This window comes from Perissodus microlepis, chromosome 7, assembly GCF_051167445.1.
Source record: "Perissodus microlepis isolate ML-2025 ecotype Zambia chromosome 7, ASM5116744v1, whole genome shotgun sequence".
In the NCBI taxonomy this organism is placed as follows: domain Eukaryota; kingdom Metazoa; phylum Chordata; class Actinopteri; order Cichliformes; family Cichlidae; genus Perissodus; species Perissodus microlepis.
In genome coordinates, this window is record NC_140467.1 from 14,408,561 (window position 1) to 14,426,689 (window position 18,129).

General features: G+C 42.9%; 2 protein-coding genes across 2 annotated transcripts; both read left to right on the forward strand.

Moving 5' to 3' along the window:
- The first annotated feature begins 466 nt into the window (after window positions 1-466).
- On the forward strand, window positions 467-13,640 carry LOC146382778 (cingulin-like protein 1). Its single transcript, XM_084933683.1, has 19 exons — window positions 467-568; window positions 1,935-2,816; window positions 2,890-2,984; window positions 4,358-4,463; window positions 4,566-4,661; window positions 4,761-4,909; window positions 5,771-5,912; window positions 5,999-6,211; window positions 6,313-6,519; window positions 6,601-6,705; window positions 6,838-6,990; window positions 7,192-7,362; window positions 7,582-7,734; window positions 10,387-10,476; window positions 11,655-11,738; window positions 12,394-12,518; window positions 12,778-12,886; window positions 12,989-13,152; window positions 13,234-13,640. Exons 2-19 carry the CDS (start codon window positions 1,956-1,958, stop codon window positions 13,310-13,312), a joined length of 3,102 nt encoding a protein of 1,033 aa, XP_084789809.1. The 5' UTR covers window positions 467-568; window positions 1,935-1,955; the 3' UTR covers window positions 13,313-13,640.
- Window positions 13,641-13,738: 98 nt separating this feature from the next.
- Window positions 13,739-18,129, forward strand: aqp9a (aquaporin 9a). Its single transcript, XM_084933684.1, has 6 exons — window positions 13,739-13,990; window positions 14,142-14,268; window positions 15,239-15,376; window positions 15,560-15,678; window positions 16,621-16,838; window positions 17,348-18,129. Exons 1-6 carry the CDS (start codon window positions 13,889-13,891, stop codon window positions 17,553-17,555), a joined length of 912 nt encoding a protein of 303 aa, XP_084789810.1. The 5' UTR covers window positions 13,739-13,888; the 3' UTR covers window positions 17,556-18,129.

Sequence of the window (18,129 nt, forward strand, 5' to 3'; positions counted from 1 at the left end):
AATATCCAGATTACAATCAATAAGAACTTTAGCCAAATATCAACAAGGCAGCTTCCTTTAAGACCTCTTTGAAATCAAATCTGGATTTTGTGTGAGTTGCCAGGTAAAAAAAAAAAATCACCTGCAATAAAAAAAACAAAAAACAAAACAAAAAAACTCCTTTACCCATGCCTTTATTTATTTATTTTTTAGCTCGAATGTTTGTAGTTAAAATATTTTGACCCTTTCAAAAACAAATAAATAAATACATGAAAAGAAAGAAAAGAGGAAGTATTATAAGGATATGAATCCTAAATAATCATGAATCAGAAATAACTAAACGTACTTTAGAACTGCAGAACTACTAATACAATTACATGTAGGGAAATCTTCGTATCATTATTATAGATTTCTGTATAAGCCTACCTCAAAGCGAGCACTAGGCAGCAGCAGCAGCAGCAGTCATATGATGTTTCTGTGTGACGGTGAACGCCTCTCTGAGCGGGGCTGATCATGTCTGGGCGGGTGGAGGCTGGACAGTCCGATCGGACAGAGGAGGAGGAGGACAAGTCAGCGCTCACACAATACGGTAAGTTTGAGATTAAGAACAAAACCTGCTCTAAATAACGCTAACGACCTTAATCCTTCAAAGATACCCCATCTGCGGTGATCAGCAGCGCGTTTAAAGATGTTACTCCAACTTTTTACTACATTTTTTCATTAAGTCGCGGTCTTTTTACAACAGCGGCAGGTAGAGTTCTTGTATCCTTTTTAAAGTAGCGAAGTAAAGTTTATCCGGATAAAGTGTGTGAGTGACAGATACTGTAGTATCCAAGGACAAATGAGTTCATGTTAAGTACCTAGAATGACAAAGTAAGAACGACCCAATGAAACGTTAGAAGCTCTTATTACGCATGAACATGGCAGGTTGTAGAAAACCCACCAATGGGACAATTTGTTCTGTCTTTTTTTTTTTTTTTAACCAAGTCATTTAACTTTTACTTAACATCAGCTGAGCAGTCGATTTAAGGGGAATTGAAGGGGGCTGGTCAATTTAAACTAACAGGACAAAGCAGCGGAGTGCTGTTTTTTCTACAACCTGGCAACCAAAAGTAGTTTATGACTGATAGGTGATTGGTGAAAGTTACTGTTTAGTTAGTCTAAGTTCAAACATCGCAATGAACTGAGGCTGGACTGGCTGAAAAATTGACATTTTTAATGTGTTTCTCTCTTTTTTCTGATTTTGTGGTGCTTATAAATGCCTTAAAACTATTATTATTATCATGATTATTTTCCATAACATTGATAGTTAACTAAATCAGCACATTTTGGAATAGTTAAAGGAAAAGATATATGCACAATAAAGCCATGTAGAGTGAAATAAAAATATATATATTATTGCCTACAATATATTGGGGTCACAAATGACCTCACCGGGTCACTTCTGTAAAAGTGTTGGTCATTCAAGGGTTATTTGGAGTGGCAGCATGCTAAGGATGGGGCTCGTAGGAAGACACCATACTGTCTTCTATTGTGTTTGTGTGTTACAGCCTCACAGTAGTGTGTTTGTTGACAAACATTTTCCTCAAGTGTCATACGACGGAGCGGATGACGACACCTCTCCACCTCAGCCAGTTGTAGTCGTCATGCAGTTGGCTCAGCTCAGGCTGTACAATAGTACGCTGTCATTAGCACACAGAAAGAGCTGTTTTCATTGCACAGCAATATCAGGCACTCACCAGCGTCCATTTATTGTGTCTTTATGTGCAGCTGTGTGAGGAGCTCCTTCGATGTCTGTCCTTACATTCCCTCTTAAGCTCCAACCCTGCTCCAGTGTTTTGTAAACAGATGATAAGGCCTGACCAACCTGAAGCATCGGTTTTCAATTCACTCTCCCGTGCAGTCTCCCTCTTGGTGTCATTTTTAACATACCTGTCTGTGCGTGTTACCACCAGTTTATCTCCAGAGGGGTTGGGATGGAGTCTCACAGGCCGAGCGGTTCTCCAGACATCAGGACACAGAGGGGCTACATGCTGGAGCACAGTCACAGGGGTAGCCAGGACAACTCGTTTGGAGTGAGGATTCAGGTTCAAGGGATTAAAGGTCAACCCTATGTGGTTCTGAACAGTTCAAGCCAGGACAGCAACAGGGACGTTTCTGTCATCACTCACCAGGCAGGGTACAACCCGGGTATGGCGCGAAGGTCCATGGATGACAGACAGCTATCACCTGAGCCACAGAAGACGGTCAACTCCCCCGTGTTTAATTATCAGAAACGCCCAGAGATCATGAGATCCTACAGCCCTGAAAATAATAAACTGAGCCCGGGGTTTCCTTCACAAACAGCCTCAAACAAACCGACTACCAACATGACCAAACCCAGGATCCCTCTGCCTGCTGAGGGCCCAGGAGAAGACCCTGCTGAGTTGACCCAGAACAAGGCGCCTCCATCTGGTGGACAAATTCCTCCAAGGTCCCCAAACTTAGTGGAGACCGACTCCATCATTTCTGTAGGGAAACTAATAAGCCAATTTAATAGCAACCAACGGAGGGGAAGAGGCCCGAGGAACAGGCTGAACCTCGAGGAGTGTCGTCGGTCACGCAGCGTGGACAGCAGTCGAACCTCTGAATCCTCCTCGCCCTCCCCTTCAGCTAGCAGGAACTCGTCTCTAAAGGGCGGGATGTACCCTCCTGGATCGGCCAGGGCTCGACTCCTCAGTGGAGAAGTCAACTTAAAGCCACCAAGCAACAAAGATACGACCGCCAAAGGGCTTCACAGAGCAGAGAAAGCATCAAGCGGTGACCGGGCTGATGAATCTGATGAAAGAGATGCACAGGTACAGGCTTTTGTTTTAGGGCAAAGTTGTCATTTGAAAGATCAGATTTATTTGCCGTATGTTCCCTAATCAGGTCACTCCCGATCTTCTGAAAGGACAGCAAGAGCTCTCAGTAGATCCAGCCGAAGACACGACGAAACAAATGCTGTTCACTTACCTGAAGGCTGGGTAAGTCCCCCCAAGCTTTGGGCACTTTACTTTAAAGGGGCAAACAGACATTTTAGGAACTATAGAGCATATATTTGATTTCTTGCAAATGGGTTGAATGACAGTGTTTGCCTATATCTTAAATAAGAGACTCCAACAGGAAAGGCAGCTTGATTTGTATTGTTAGCGTTTAAGCACACACTGTAAACTGGGAGGAGCAGCAAGCAAGGCTTTGTGCAAACAGTTACAAAGAACAGTGACCAGCACCTCTAAAGTTCAGCGTTTTCAATTTTGTTTGTTTAAAGTGCACAAAAGCAAAAGTTTAGAAATGTCAGGCGACAGTGTTCTGGATTACTTTATAGGCTGTCACATTATTAGCTCTCTGAAGTCTAGCAAACAGGATATGAACTGTTGTGAGATTTAGACCCTTTTTAAAATAAATTATTAGCAATAACAAAGGAATTTTGCTGAAATAAAAGTATAATATAGTTTCCACTTTTTTCTTTTTCCTTAAAAAACAATTTAATTGACTTGGTCTCATTCTATATTTCCCCCCCTGCTCATCCACACCTCACCTGCAATGCCCCACATACTTCCTTACCAGTATATCAGACTCAAAATAGAGGAGTTGCGCACGAATGTGAACACGTGCGGTGGAGATGTTTGTGCTTTACAGACGATCTGGCAACATGGTTAACATTGCACAAACAGTACATACAATACTTATAAATCATAAACTCTGAAGGATGTAGACTTTATCTATACATTTTCCATGAGAAACAGCTTGTTTGAGCTTGAGATCAGATAAGCAAGTGGTCCGGGTCATGGGGGCAGTTGTCTAGGCTCCATCTAAAATATGTAATATCTTCCATAACGGCTCTGCTATTACTCTAAACTATCTTAATAAACAAGTTTAGTTTCCTGTTTTCAACCTAATTTCCAATAAAAAGCAATCGAACAAAAACAAATTATATTTGTTGTGTATAACATTGTCTCATTTTTCATAATAGTATATTCAGTACTCCCTGTTGGTCTAGTGGTGAGTGTGTGGTTGAGATCAGGCAGTGCAGTCTGATACGGGGAGCTGCTCCAGATGTGTGTTCTCAAGTCAGGAATGTCGAGCACGACCATGTTTTTACTGATAAAATATCTTCTGCACTTGGAAAGTTTGAAACATCTACCAGTGCCTGTTTGGTGCAATTTATTTACAAAAAAATGCTGAATTATGTGTTGTACCCCTAAGAGAGGTCAAGTGAACAATGTTTTATTTCTGCATACCAAAGCTACTTGACATCACGCTCAGAGGAGGTCCTGCCCTGCCGCAACCAGATAAAGTTTCATCTTTTCATCTGTGTTGTTATTGTGTTTGCTAAATATTTTTTCTTGCTGCCCAGAACGACTGATGACGACTCCACCACCCATAGAAAGGTCCACCTGCTCTTTCGGAGGATCAACAAGCTCAAATGGAGAACTGCTGCCAATGTGGAGCAGGAGGAGAAAGTCAGTGTTGACATGAGATGTTCGTCAGGGCAGCTCACTCTCCAATATTATTTATTGTGTTTGTCTGAAACTGCTTATATTATTGCAATGTTTTGCTTTTAGGACTACGAAGAGGCGATAAAGCTCCTGCGGGAGAAACAGGCAGAGCTGGAGAAAGAAGTGTCGGAACTGAGGCAAAGACTAGACGCTGAGATGAAGGTGTAGTGTAGCCCCATCCTGCCGAGTCACCTCCAAACAGCTCACTTCCTCTTCCTGTGACCGACAATGTTCCTGTCTGTTGTTGTTCTTTTTCTGCAGAATGAAATGACTTTAGCCAAAGCCTGTGAGAAGGCGAGGACAGAGAAGAAGAAACTTCAGGAAGAGCTGATAAAAAGCCAAGCTGAGCTCAGCCAACTCAGGGACAAGCTGGGAGAAGTTGAGGCAGAACTTCAGTTTACCAAAGAGGAGTAAGGCTGTGACCTTCAGGTCATTCACCAACGCTTTAAAGTAAAGCTCTGCCTAGTGATTCAGTTTAATTTGGTTTTAATTATTTAGTGCCAAATCACAACAAAAGCCTTAGTGCACTTTATATTGTAAGGTGAAGACACAATAATCAGTCAGCCCCCTAATAGCAAGCGCTTGGCAACAGTGGGAAGGAAGAACACCCCTTTAAAAGGAAGAAACCTCCTGCAGAACCAGGCTCAGGGCGGGGCAGCCATCTGACACTAAAGTCAAACTAGACTCGCCAAGCCTGAATGTGTCATGTTTCTGCAGTTTAGGTGAAGCACTCCATATACAAACCGACTGTTGGGATTTAAATGGTCAAGTCCAAGTGCTACTGGTCATGAAAGAGCCCAGCATATGCATTTTAAAATAAAAATGATACTGCACAGCCTGCTGATCTGGAGGATTTGTTGCTTTTTGACGGACTAGTACTGCTGCCATATTACAAAGTGCCTTTGATCTTCTAAACTAAGCAAAAAGACAAATTTGTATTTTTCCCACTGGAAAAAAAACTCAACAACATTATTTTAATGAAATCCTGAGATACAGAACTTTAACTCAATGCTGTTTTTCAGGGTCTTCATGTAAGCCTCTGCTCATGCTCTCTGGTCACTCGAGTGCACTCTAATGTATGATTGGATGAAGGTCATTGGACTGAAAGAAGTTAGTTGCAAACACTTTTGGTTTAGTGGTAGTTTGTTTCAAAAGTGAAGATTCCTGTTTTTCAGTCTATTCCAGTTAAGCAGCTTTTTGCAGCATTTAAGGAGAATAAGCGAGCTCCTGTCTTTGATATGAAATATGAATCTATTCTCATATGTTGCCAGGGTGGCTCAAATGAAGGCTGAGAAAGAGAGAGCTAAAGCAGAGATGCAGGATCTTCAGCAGCAGCTCTCAGAGATGCACGACGAGCTGGACCGAGCAAAGAAAGCAGAGGTGATAAATGAAGAGAAAGAAGTCCTTTTGCAGGTAAATGAAAGCCCACGAGCCAACATATAGCAGATGTAAAGCAGCTTTTTCCCTTAAATATATATTTGTGATGGTGAATTTGACAGGATTTATCCCAGCTGCATGCAGAGTTTCAGGAGATGCTACAGGTGAAGGAAGAGCAGGAGGACTTGCTGCATCGCAGAGAGAGGGAGCTCAGTGCCCTGAAGGGAGCACTTAAAGAGGAGGTGGAGACTCAGGATATATACACCTCTGCTCTGAAGGAGGAGCACGAACAGGAGCTTCAGAAGCTGCTCGGGCACTTGGAGCTGGTTAAAGAGGTACCAGGAAACATACCTCCATTTGCTCTGATCTATCACACCCCTGTGTCACGTCATATTTCAATGTTGATCTCACACTTCGCTTTCGCCCTGTCTCTCAGAGCAATGCTCTGCTCTGCCAGAAGAAGCTCGAGGCGGAGGAGGAGAGCGGTGCAGCTAAGGTGCAACTGAAGGAGCTGAGCCAGGAGAGAGATCAGCTGAGAGGGAAGGTGCAAGAGCTTAACAACAAGTTGGAGCAGCTGAATCAGGTGATCCAGGAGTACAAAACCACAGAAAGACAGTTGGAGCAGAGATCAAAGCAGCTTGAGGTGAGGAAAAGGGTGCAAATGTAGGGAGATAAATGTCAAATTTTCAGTTTGTTCAGTTTTTTTTGCTTCATGCCGTTTCAGAGGGAAAAGCAACAGGTTGAGGAAATGCTGGACGATGTGAGGAGGAATGAAGAAGAGATGTGTCAGTCTAACAAGTCGCTGCTCACTCGCTTGGAAGACGTGCAGGTATCAAGAAAATAAGGTTGAGCGGGAGAAAAATGGAGCACACTTCATCATGTCTAATATAGCATATCATTTCATGAGCATCATAGCTATGCTCTTGAAATGAATTCTTTACTCTGGGTTTTCTTCTGACAGGGTAAACTAGCCAAATTGAACCATGAGCACAGAGACCTGAAAGAGAAGCTCAGGGAGGAGAAGAAGCAAGTGGAGGAGCTGTGGAAGACAAAAACTGAGCTGGAAGATGAGAGAAGGCTGCAGGACAGGGCCATGGAGCAACTGCAGAGGAAGGTGAGAGGGGGACGTAAACTATTCTTTTAAGGCCTTCCCAAAAAATTCTATGTGTTCTTGGAGCCAAATGAGGCCTGAAAGTCTGCTATCTTCACCCTGAAGCCATGAGATCACCAGAAACAGCTGTTAAGTCTCGTGCTTGCATAACTTCTTTCATCTCCTATGTCTCCCTTATCTGAGCTCTTTGTTTATCTGCGGTAGATGAATGGCATCATAGAGGAGTGCGAGGCGTCCACAGATGTGCTTCAGAACCAGGTCGATGAGGCCAAAGAAAAGAGTCAGAGGGACTTGGCCGAGCTGCGGAGACAGCTGCAGGAAAAGGGAGCAGAGCTGGAGAAATCCAGACAGGCAGCCAAAAAACTGCAGGAAGAGGTGTGGTGCTCACCGTCTCCCTGATTCATCAGCATGAATTAGTCTTAGTCACCAAAAGAAAAATAAGAGTATGAGAACATGCACGTTTTGTATGATTTTGAATAAAAGTGGTCAGACTCTACGGATTATGTGTTGTCTGTAGAAGTGTCTGCTTTACTGCTCAGCACCGGACATTGCGTGTTGCTTTGTGTTTAACCTTTGAGCTGTTTTCTTGTTCAGCTGTTTCCTCTGGAGGAGGATCTGCGGAGGTGTCGCAGGGAGCAGCAGGAGGCCCAGCTGAGGGGCCGGCAGCTGGAGCAGAGGGTGGAGGAGCTGGAGGAGAGGAATGCTGCTGCGATGGACGAGCGAGAGCGCCAGGTCAAACTCATGGAGGTAAAAACATCTCTGGACCGCTTGTCAAACTCAAAATGCAGCGGTGGTAACCACGAGCAAGAAGGTTGTGTATTCAAATGCTCCATCAGGCTTTTCGGTGTGGAGTTTGCATGTTCTCTGGTTTTCCAAAGGCATGCATTTTTAGGGGCCAGGTTAACTGGTGAATTTGAATAGTTTTCTGTCTCTCTGTGTTAGTCCTGTGATAGACTGTTAACGTGTCCAGGGTGTACCCCGCCTCTCACCCCATGGTGGCTGAGATAGGCTCCAGCACCTCCTGTGTCATTTTATTGGATAAGCAAAAACATATGGATGGATTGATGGTTTACCTTCTGAAACAACATAATTACATTCGGATGGTAACAGAAACAAAATATCCTGTTTCCACCCCTTTTTTTATTTTACTCCAAGTGAACACAAGACTGTTGATAACACTTTGGCTACTTCCACACTAATGCGCTTTCGTTTGAGAACGCATCGTTTTCTCTCCGTTTTGGCCTCCCGTCCACAAGGCGTTTTCCCCGAAGGAAAACGCTCTCGAAAATGAATAAATTTGAAGACGGTGCTTTCGCGTCGCAGGGTGGACAGCGAAAACTGAGACTTTGGAAAACAATGACGCATTTTAGTCATGTGATGCAGTCATGTGACCAATTAGACAAAGATAGCGGAGGGCAGCAGTTGTTTTGTTTGCTCTCAATTTCGACAGCCCTATTAAAGATTAATATCAGTTTGTACATGCTTCAGATAGCTTTTCTTCGGGCGATCGTGGCTCAAGAGTTGGGAGTTTGCCTTGTAATCGGAAGGTTGCCGGTTCGAGCCCCGGCTTGGACAGTCTCGGTCGTTGTGTCCTTGGGCAAGACACTCCGCCTACTGGTGTTGGTCAGAAGCAGCTGTGGCTACAACTGTAGCTTGCCTCCACCAGTGTGTGAATGTGTGTGTACCTGGGTGTGTAAAGCGCTTTGGGGTCCCTGGGGGGGCTAGTAAAAGCGCTATACAAATACAGGCCATTTACCATTCTTCAAATTTGTTAATTCTCACTCGCTTTTGCAACTTTGTACTTTTGTGTTACTCGCAGCAACAACTCCACCTCATCGTTAATCCATTTAAAAACTTGACCTTTCAAAGAGCCGGAAAGTAAATAAGTGGCAGACAGAAATCAGGCAGGCCGAATCGTCTTGCGTTTCACGCATGCGCAGTACTGGAACGTAAGTGTTTTCGGCCGTTTCAATGTGGACGCACAACTCTATCCGGGCTAGTGTGGACGTAGCCTTTATTTCACCTTAATTAATATACTTATTTGTTAAAAATATTGTACATTAAACATTGTAACAAATTCCGCTTAATGGTATCTTCAAACTGGCCAAGGAGTGGAAGTCCTTTTAGTCAGCTGTTATCATCCGTAATAGAATTTCATATAGTCACAGTATTTAAGTTGTTTTAGTCTGGATAGTCAAAGGAGCTTGCAAAGAAAAGCGTCTGGACTTCTTTAAGTTACTTTAAGTTACTTACAAGTAACTTAAAGAAGTCCAGACGCTTTTCTTTGCAAGCTCCTTTGACTACGATGACCTGGATGACTGAGAACCTTCACAGACATATTTAGTCTGGATACTGTTCTGCTGCCCGTGCAAGCCACTTTGCAACCCACCTATTGCCCACCCCCTCCTTTTCCTGTTATTTATAACTCATTCAGTGGGCTGCCTGCTGTTATTTATGTCTGCAGTGTTCTTTACCGTTCTTGCTGTTGCTCTTTCCACACCAGAGTTTCCAGATATGAGGGTGCTGAGGTTCCCAGGGCAGAATTAGAGAAAAAAATGACTGCAGATGGAAAAACAATCCTGTAATCACTTAAGTGTCTGTCTTACAGTGTCTGCTCATTTACCTACATCCCTATGGGTGCAGAAAGGGAAAGGTTAAAATGAAGCATTGTTAAACTGTCTTTTCCAGGTGCTTGTCTCTTGTTTATACAGACCTGGAGCGAGACTTTTTACTAAAATTTGTGTGGCTGCATTAATAAAACCAAGTAATACAAAAGTATCTCAGAGTTCACTGTAGATCTAATCCTCCAGTTGAAGCTTAAAGATGAAAATCTACCCACATGGTTAGATGGCAACAGTAATATTCCCAGCTATAACACGTGTAAGAGCGCGCAGTCACACACGTAATGTTTACCTGTTCCTCTGTGTGTATTTGCACTGTCACCTGTACCTGCTCTGGGTGAGGAGAAGTTCACTGGAAACAGCGCCTCGCAGCTCAGCCCTGTTTGTCTTGCCGATGCAAAAACATTACACAGTGATACCAGCGTGCGCACTGTTGACACTTTGTATCAACCGAGGAAGAGCGTATTTACTGTTGAAAGTCATCAGACCTGTCCGAGCGTTCTCAGAAACCTTCTTCTACCTACCCCCACCCCCACACACACATCCACTGCTAACGCAAGCAGAGTTTAACATAATAGCAAAGCGGTTTTTTTGTGCATTTTTCCTGAAGGCTTCCTTGTATAATGTTACCCAATACCCTCGTCTAATCTGAGTCAGCTTTCTAACTGCATTCTCCAGAGATAAATATCTCATGTCCCCTGTGCTTCCAGCGTAATGCAATTTAAATGAAGTCGATGATGGTTTGAAGCATCTTTTCATTCATTTCCTCTCCTCTCAGGAACGCATCAGCCACCTGGAAGAAGACCTTTGTGATGAGCGCGGCAGTGCTGACCGCTTGATGGAGCGATTAGACAAAACCAAGGAGCAGGCAGGTTTACTCCCTTGTTGTCTTTGCTGTTTTTTTGTGTGTGTTTTTTTTCCAGATGAAGCTCACATTTTGCATTTTTCTAATGCTCATAAATTTCCCTCCACAAAAACAACAACCTACCAGTGATAGATTTATTGCCTGTCTCAATTTTGAACCCTCAGCTCTGTTTTGATCATAAACAGATGTTGAGCTGAGAGCTCAGATTTCTCTGCAAACACCCAAAGCCACTGATGTTTCTGAGCTGCGCGTAAAACAAGTTTGTTTTGTTGTTTCGTCTGGTCATTAATCATGCTTCTTCACCTCTTCCTCATCTTCAGTGTGCTTTTAATGCTGGCCTACGTTTAGGGGAGCAAAGTGGTGCACAGTAGGTGACACAAAATGCTCTTTTGGGTAAACTACTAAGCCCCCCACCCCCACTCCCCGCTCCCCCAAAAAACAGCTAACTATTGTGAGCAAGTATTCACACTCCCTCCTCTGGGCCTCTGGATGTTATTAGTGAGGAGAGCCTTTAGATCTGATGTGTCCGCTCAGACCGGACTGAATTTCCTCTGTTTTTATGAGTTAAGCTGGAAACCTTTTATTTAAGCTGAAAGTTTGTAATAACACATGGTCTTGTTTGCAGTCAGTATTGAAGAGAATGCATGTGAACGGAAAGCAAGTTGTGAGGTTTAGTGTTAAAGGAGAACCCTTGTGCACATTTCTAGTGCCTTATATTCCTTTTAAATCAATGTTTCTTGCATTATTCAAAGGTTATTTATCATATACTAGGCCTTGATGTCACCCTGCAGTTTATACTTTGTCCTCCTCTCTTTAAGCGAACTTTCCTCTGATTGGCTGCCCATCACAAACAAAACGTTTGAACGGTAGGAGGTAGATGCGTCTGTCCTCACAGCCTCTGGGCAACTCTGTGCATCTGAGATGCCTTTGTGTCTCTAAGCAGGAATATCAATTTCTTTGACGTCACATTGAACCAACAGGGAAAAAAACACCTCAAACTGAGTGTTTAGAGAAAATAAGTTAAAGTCCACTTTCAGGGGGAAAACATATGAAGTACAAGCTCAGCAAATAATAAATTAGTAGTTCAGTGTCCATATGTCCTAGCTGTATTTCTTATGTGCGATGTTATGCAGTACATGTGTAATGGATAATAAAAACTATGTTTCTTTCTGCATTAACAGATGGATCAGATGCGGAATGAACTGATGCAGGAGAGATCTGCCAGGCAGGATCTGGAGTGCGATAAGATAAGCCTGGAGAGGCAGGTAATTATCCCTAACCCCCCAACACCAGACAGCTAAACAGAGTGAAATCATTTCTGGAGAAAAAAAAAATCTTAAGGTGGAGTCAATGTGATGCAAGAGACTGCTGCTGAAAAATGAGGGTTAAGATCCAAGTTAGAGTGCTTGTTAGCTTGTGAGCAATATTTCATACTCAGCTCTTTTAAGCTTTTGCTTTCAAATAATAACCAAAATCAAGTGAAATACTCATGTAAATGCATGTGGAATAAAATCAGCATGGCGTTCAAATTGTAAGATTCATGTTCAATATCAGCATTGATGTTAATGGTGTTAATGGAAACCTGCTCAAAGGTGCCCTGCAGAGTTTTTTTTTTTATTTCTTGTAAAGATACAAAAAGGTTCAACTTACTCTCAGCATTGCTCACCAAACTGTATTGCTTACATGCTTGAGGGTTAACAACTGTGCAAACTTTTGCAAAGCTTGTTTTTTCCTACTTTGTTTAATAGACCATTGCCTCCCCCCTTTGGATCCGTGGAATAACAACCTCAAGCTCTTACATTCTTGTGCAAGAAGCAAACAAAACTGCGACCACCCTGAGAAACGACTGCTTCATGTTGCTATTACAGATTTTTTTTTTTTTTAAAAAGCTAAAATTCTTCATCATATTCTCTCTGGCAGAATAAGGACCTTAAAAGCAGAGTGGCTCATCTGGAAGGTTCACAGAAGAGCAACCAGGACTCACTCGTCTCCAAGCTCAACATCCGCATCCAGGAGCTGGAGGAGAGGTTGCAAGGAGAAGAGAAGTGAGCAAACACACAGCAAAAAGTGACCTTACTTTAACAACTTCTCATCAGTTTTAGACATTAATATGGATTAAGGCTGTATGGATCAGTGCAACTACAGAAACTCAGATTCTTGGTCCTGGCTCTCAGTGAGTGGTGGACCCATTTATCACTTGGTTGTAAGAAAAATCATCTCTGGTCTGCACACTAGGAGTGTGTTAAGTTACACAAAGCTGGAGGAAAAAACAGGCACATGATCGCTTGTTGCTTTTACTCTCAGGGACAACAACAACTTACAACAAGTGAACCGCAGGCTGGAGCGCAAGCTGAAGGAGATGAAAATGCAGGGAGACGAAGAGCGCCTCAACCTGCAGAGCCAGACGGACCAGGTCGACACATCTTTAACCACGAATAAAACCTTGTTACGATGTTCTCTTCAGCAGGCGACTCGACTCATGATTCTTTATCTCGTTTTTCCCCGAAATCTGCAGCTGACTCAGAGGCTAAAGACGGCGAAGAGGCAGATGGACGAGGCGGAGGAGGAGATCGAGCGTCTGGAACACGCTAAAAAGAAGTTGCAGAGAGAGCTGGATGAGCAGATGGAGGCCAACGAGCAGCTTCACAGCCAGCTGAGTGCAGTGCGGAATGAGATGAGGTGACCGATCGCTCTCTGCCTTTAACATGCCGCTGCACTAAATCACGTCATCACCATCATTTAATGTTTTTGCTTCAACAGGCGGAAGAAGAAGGCCACTCCCCTCACTAAGGTCGCAGAAGACGATGTGAACGACTTGGACGACCTGGGATCCGACTGACCTGCGCTTAAAAAGAATTAAATCTGGACTTTAATGTCACTGTGAACATTTCACAATTGAGTAAAATGTCATTAACAACTCAGGTGTGACTTCCACCTTGAGCTGCATGGCACCTTGCCAATGCTGACCTCTTGTGGCGATATTTATAACTGCATTATCAGACCAACTTGATTATTCTTAATCTCTAATTTATTCTGTTGGTGTATTAATGAATATGATGTGGCGCGCACGTTCTTAAGTTAATAACTAAATGCACTAAAATGCTTTTTTCAACATTCACCAGTGTATATACGCCTCCAGACACTGAAATAAATACAGCTGTGTGACATTTCTGTCAGTCTGCGACTTTGACTTTGACAAAAAAATGAGAGAAAGCTCAGTTTAAATGTAAAAACAACACAAAACTCGTCTGCTGGTAACCCTCAGCTATGAAACTCTGTCAGAATGGTAGTTGCACGAATGGATCAATGGCCTGCTCTTAATGGCTGAGGCTGTGCAGAGGTGGAGATGTGACTCTAATGAGCTCCAGGGATTCAAAGCGCCTGACAGTTTTGACATCTGTTGGCACGGCGATACATGGAAGTACAAAACAAGAGAAGCATGAGGCAACACTGTGCTCTAAAACATGGAATATTTAAGGAATTTCTGGCAGAATTCCTGGGAACATTTGTCTTGGTTGTAAGTATTCTTTTCTTTTAGGATGAAACTATTTTTTTTCTCAGAAATCAAACATTGCATCTGCTCGCTTTAGAAGTTCCTGTAATTCCTTCAGCTGATTTGATTGCTTTATTTCAGTTTGGTTAATGATATGTTCCTCTCTGTTTGTCAGCTGTTTGGCTGCGGCTCCGTCGCTCAGACCGTCCTCAGTCGAAACACCTTGGGCGAACCCCTCACCGTCCACATCGGCTTCTCTGTAGGCCTGATGATGGCAGCGTATGTGGCCGGTGGAGTTTCAGGTAAATGCCGCTTTTAATGTTGCTCTTATTTAGTTAATTCTTTATTTCTGCTGACATAAAGTTGGCCTCAGATGGGCTGCAAGACCCCTATTAGCTCTTCCTAATTTATGCATGGCCAGCAGAGCTGACACACTTGTGAAGAAAATCAAAGGTAAAAAGTTTTAACATTGTAGTTGTTAAAAGTTTGTTTAGCGTTCTATCTTAACCTCTTAATTTATAGTCAATACAAACCGTCTCTGCCAGAACATATAAAACAATCTGACACAACTCTCTTGTACGTGCTGTAATGCTGTAATAAAAACATTGATACTCATGAGGCATGCAGCTTGTAGTATTAAATCTTTATGGCTTCCTGTCCGGCCATGTGCCACCTCCCCCAGCTCCGGCATCAACAGGAAGGTGCCAGCTCTCTGTCCAGATCCACCAAATGTGTACTGACCATTGATTTATTAACACAGCCTCTCTGGGGTCGTACATAACCCTGGGCACTAAATGTCCTGCAAACTGCATTGATCATAGGCTACGTTCATCTGTCTATAGCAGAGACCAGACTCAGTCCCAGTGAGAATGCTTACTTCATGTGAGCAGGGGCTGAATTGAATTAAATCAAATCCCCCACCCATAGTATTTCATGAAGAGATATAACAGGCAGGTTTCTCATATATACATATATATATATATATATATATATATATATATATATAGAAACTACCTGGCCTTATTAAAAATAACAACAGAATAACTGGAACATCTTTTTTGTTTTTTGAGGTAGTGACCTTTATTCTGCCTCTAAAAAAACAAACCGTGAACCGCCCTGGGGGGCTGCTCCCCTGCTGTTGCCTCTTGTAAATGTGACAGCCTCACTAATGATGGAGAGGATATCAGGCCAGCCACCCACCCACACACACACACACACACACACACACACACTGCACCCCTCTTTTACTCTGTGCTTTGTCCTCTCTCCCAGGGGGCCATGTGAACCCTGCTGTGTCTTTGGCCATGGTAATTTTGGGCAAACTGAAGATCTGGAAGTTTCCTTTCTACGTCATCGCTCAGTTTCTTGGTGCTTTTGCAGGAGCTGCTGCAGTCTTTGGATTATACTATGGTGAAGCCTCCTTTGCATATGTATATAAAGCCATAACAAGTGTTATGTAAAGAAGTGATTAAGTGCACAACACTCAGCTGCCGCTGTGAGAATATTTTAACCCTGGGTTTGACTGCACAAGATAGAAATGGATCCCTGTGACTTGTTGCAGTTATGTCAGATGTCTCTTTGTGCTCCTCACAGATGCCTTCATGGACTTCACCAGTGGGATTCTGTCAGTGACGGGTATCAATGCAACGGGCCACATTTTTGCCTCATACCCCGGCAGACACCTGTCAGTCCTCGGCGGCTTCATTGATCAGGCAAGCTCTAGTCGCGGTGAACCACTGACCTCCGCTCTCTTTCTGCCTCTAAATACTGTAAAGTCTGGCCAATGTGGCTAATGCAGAATCGATCGGCCTATTTAGTCTGAGAACACCCCCTTTTCGGCTCACTTTTGGCCCTAATGTCCATTTCCTGGTACTCTGCAGAAGGTCACATTTACTTAACGCCATTTCCAGTCTGTTTATTTGTTGCAGCAATACAAAATTAACACATCTGCTTGTGTTTCCAAAGATGGTGGAAACCACAGCAGGTAAAGCGCTGCGATAAGTCTGCTTAGTGCGACTGTGTTTATGCAAATGTTTGTTATTTTCATTCTCATGCTCAGAGGTCAAGTACAATTTGAGTCAGAGTGAATCATCTGCACAGGGATCAGAGTTAAGACGTTGCAAATGTGATTTAAATGCACCCAGATCACTATACACATTAACTGGACATGTTTTATTCATTTGCATTCAGATGTTTTCAGTTAGAAAAATATAGTTATTTTATAATAGAAGTTTGAAGAAATTCACATGATGGCATATTATATGACTGCGAAGTAAACAAATGGTTTAGTAACTTCAAATTGCACAAAAATCCCTCAAAAAAATAACATGAAATGAGTTAATGAATATATTAATATGTGCACTGGTCCGCGTTATAGAACATTAAACAAAGAACCAATATATAAACAATATATATGTAATATATCAAATAAAAACCACAGCTGAGTTGTGCTCAGCATTTAGACTGTATCCATGGCTTATGTCTTTATTATGATGTGCGTTGGGAATTTAATAGTCTGATGGCAGATGGGTAAAAGCTGTCACTGGGAAACTGCTGCTCCATGTAGTATATTATTGTAATTGTTACCAGCGTTTATCAAAGCTACACAGCCAAACTCATCCATTAATCAAAGGCTTGCTGTTCCTCTCTCGAAGGTGGTGGGAACAGGTATGCTGGTTTTGTGCATTCTTGCTATCATCGACGGCGGAAACATCGGAGCTCCTAAAGGCGTCGAGCCGCTGGCCATCGGCCTGATCATCATGGCCATCGGCGTGTCCATGGGGCTGAACTGTGGCTACCCCCTGAACCCAGCCAGAGACCTGGGACCCAGACTGTTCACAGCTGTGGCAGGATGGGGGATGGAGGTCTTCAGGTAGGTGGAGTCGAATCACATATAGATGATTATATGATGATGATGGGTGGGCAGTTTGGCCATTAGGTGAAAAAGTCTAAACGTGGTATTATTATTAAAATGCGTGGAATATGTAACTTCTGAAGGATATATCATTAATCTATACAAAGAAACTCTATGCATCACATGCTAAATGTGGACTTATGTAGTAACTTTATTTGATGATCTCTTACTTACAAAATAATTTAGCAGTTATAAACAGAATAAAAATCATCATGTGGACACATTCTGTGAAATGAAAATGTAAATACAGACATATCTCCCTGCCTCTCTTCAAATCTTTCATTGAGCTATTTATCGAAGTGAGCCCGTGCTGGTGACACGTGTTACATAATGTCACATGCGCTCGACAGATGCAGTCGATGCTTGTGCATGATCCGATGGAGGCACCGGCGATCAACAGCTGCCTCTTTTTTCTCCCACTGATGTTTTTGACTCTTCCTTCCTGTTTCCCTTTTCTCTGGACGCAGCACCGCAGACAACTGGTGGTGGATCCCAGTGGCGGGACCGATGGTGGGGGGAGTGGTCGCGGCCGTCATCTACTACCTGTTCATCGAGCTGCACCACCCCCACGCCGAGCACGAGAAGCCCCAGGAGGAAGAGGAGGAGGACGAGGAAGACGAAGAGGATGATGACAGCAGTCTGAAGGACAAATATGAGATGATCACGATGAGTTAAGAAGACCTTACACCTTCAGGACTGAGCGCTTTTACTGTCAGTCAGATGAACACCAGCGCAGCTTCCATCTGTAAAGACAGGATCCATGTGTCAGTGTCATCTCATTGGTAGCTGGATAGGCTGTAGTTATACTTCAAGCTTTTTTTCAGCCCAATACACCACCAAAGACCTCCATGGGTCTAAATAAAAATAAAATATATTTGGAAATGTTCTGAAAACACAGAATAACTTTTGCTCGATTGCCTGTTCTGCAGTCTAATGTTACATTTTTCATAAACTCATGGAAATCTCAGTCCTGTGTATTTGAGATCATTACATAAATACTAGCAGCATATGTGTTGTAAATACCATTTTGTATATACAAAAAAATTCTCCTTTTTTGCATATACTAAAAATAGAATATTAGTTCTGCATGCTTGCAAGTGCCCTGTTACATTTCTTTGTGTTTTTCTCAGTGGTTGTTGTGATATTTGCGTATTAACTTCAAACTTTTTGTGCTTGTTTTGACTTTTTGCAAAACTCTCTTACTCACTTTTGTTTGTTGACATTAAAGTTTCTACAAGTTGCAACTTCT

What these genes read in the sequence shown, in the direction of transcription:
- LOC146382778 (XM_084933683.1), top strand. Translation starts at nt 1,956, where the DNA reads ATGGAGTCTCACAGGCCGAGCGGTTCTCCAGACATCAGGACACAGAGG. An exon ending in ACTTGGAGCTGGTTAAAGAG is followed by an intron (nt 6,212 to 6,312) that starts GTACCAGGAAAC and finishes CCTGTCTCTCAG; the next exon opens with AGCAATGCTCTGCTCTGCCA. An exon ending in AGGTTGCAAGGAGAAGAGAA is followed by an intron (nt 12,519 to 12,777) that starts GTGAGCAAACAC and finishes TTTTACTCTCAG; the next exon opens with GGACAACAACAACTTACAAC.
- aqp9a (XM_084933684.1), top strand. Translation starts at nt 13,889, where the DNA reads ATGGAAGTACAAAACAAGAGAAGCATGAGGCAACACTGTGCTCTAAAA. An exon ending in AGTCTTTGGATTATACTATG is followed by an intron (nt 15,377 to 15,559) that starts GTGAAGCCTCCT and finishes TGCTCCTCACAG; the next exon opens with ATGCCTTCATGGACTTCACC. An exon ending in TCGGCGGCTTCATTGATCAG is followed by an intron (nt 15,679 to 16,620) that starts GCAAGCTCTAGT and finishes CCTCTCTCGAAG; the next exon opens with GTGGTGGGAACAGGTATGCT.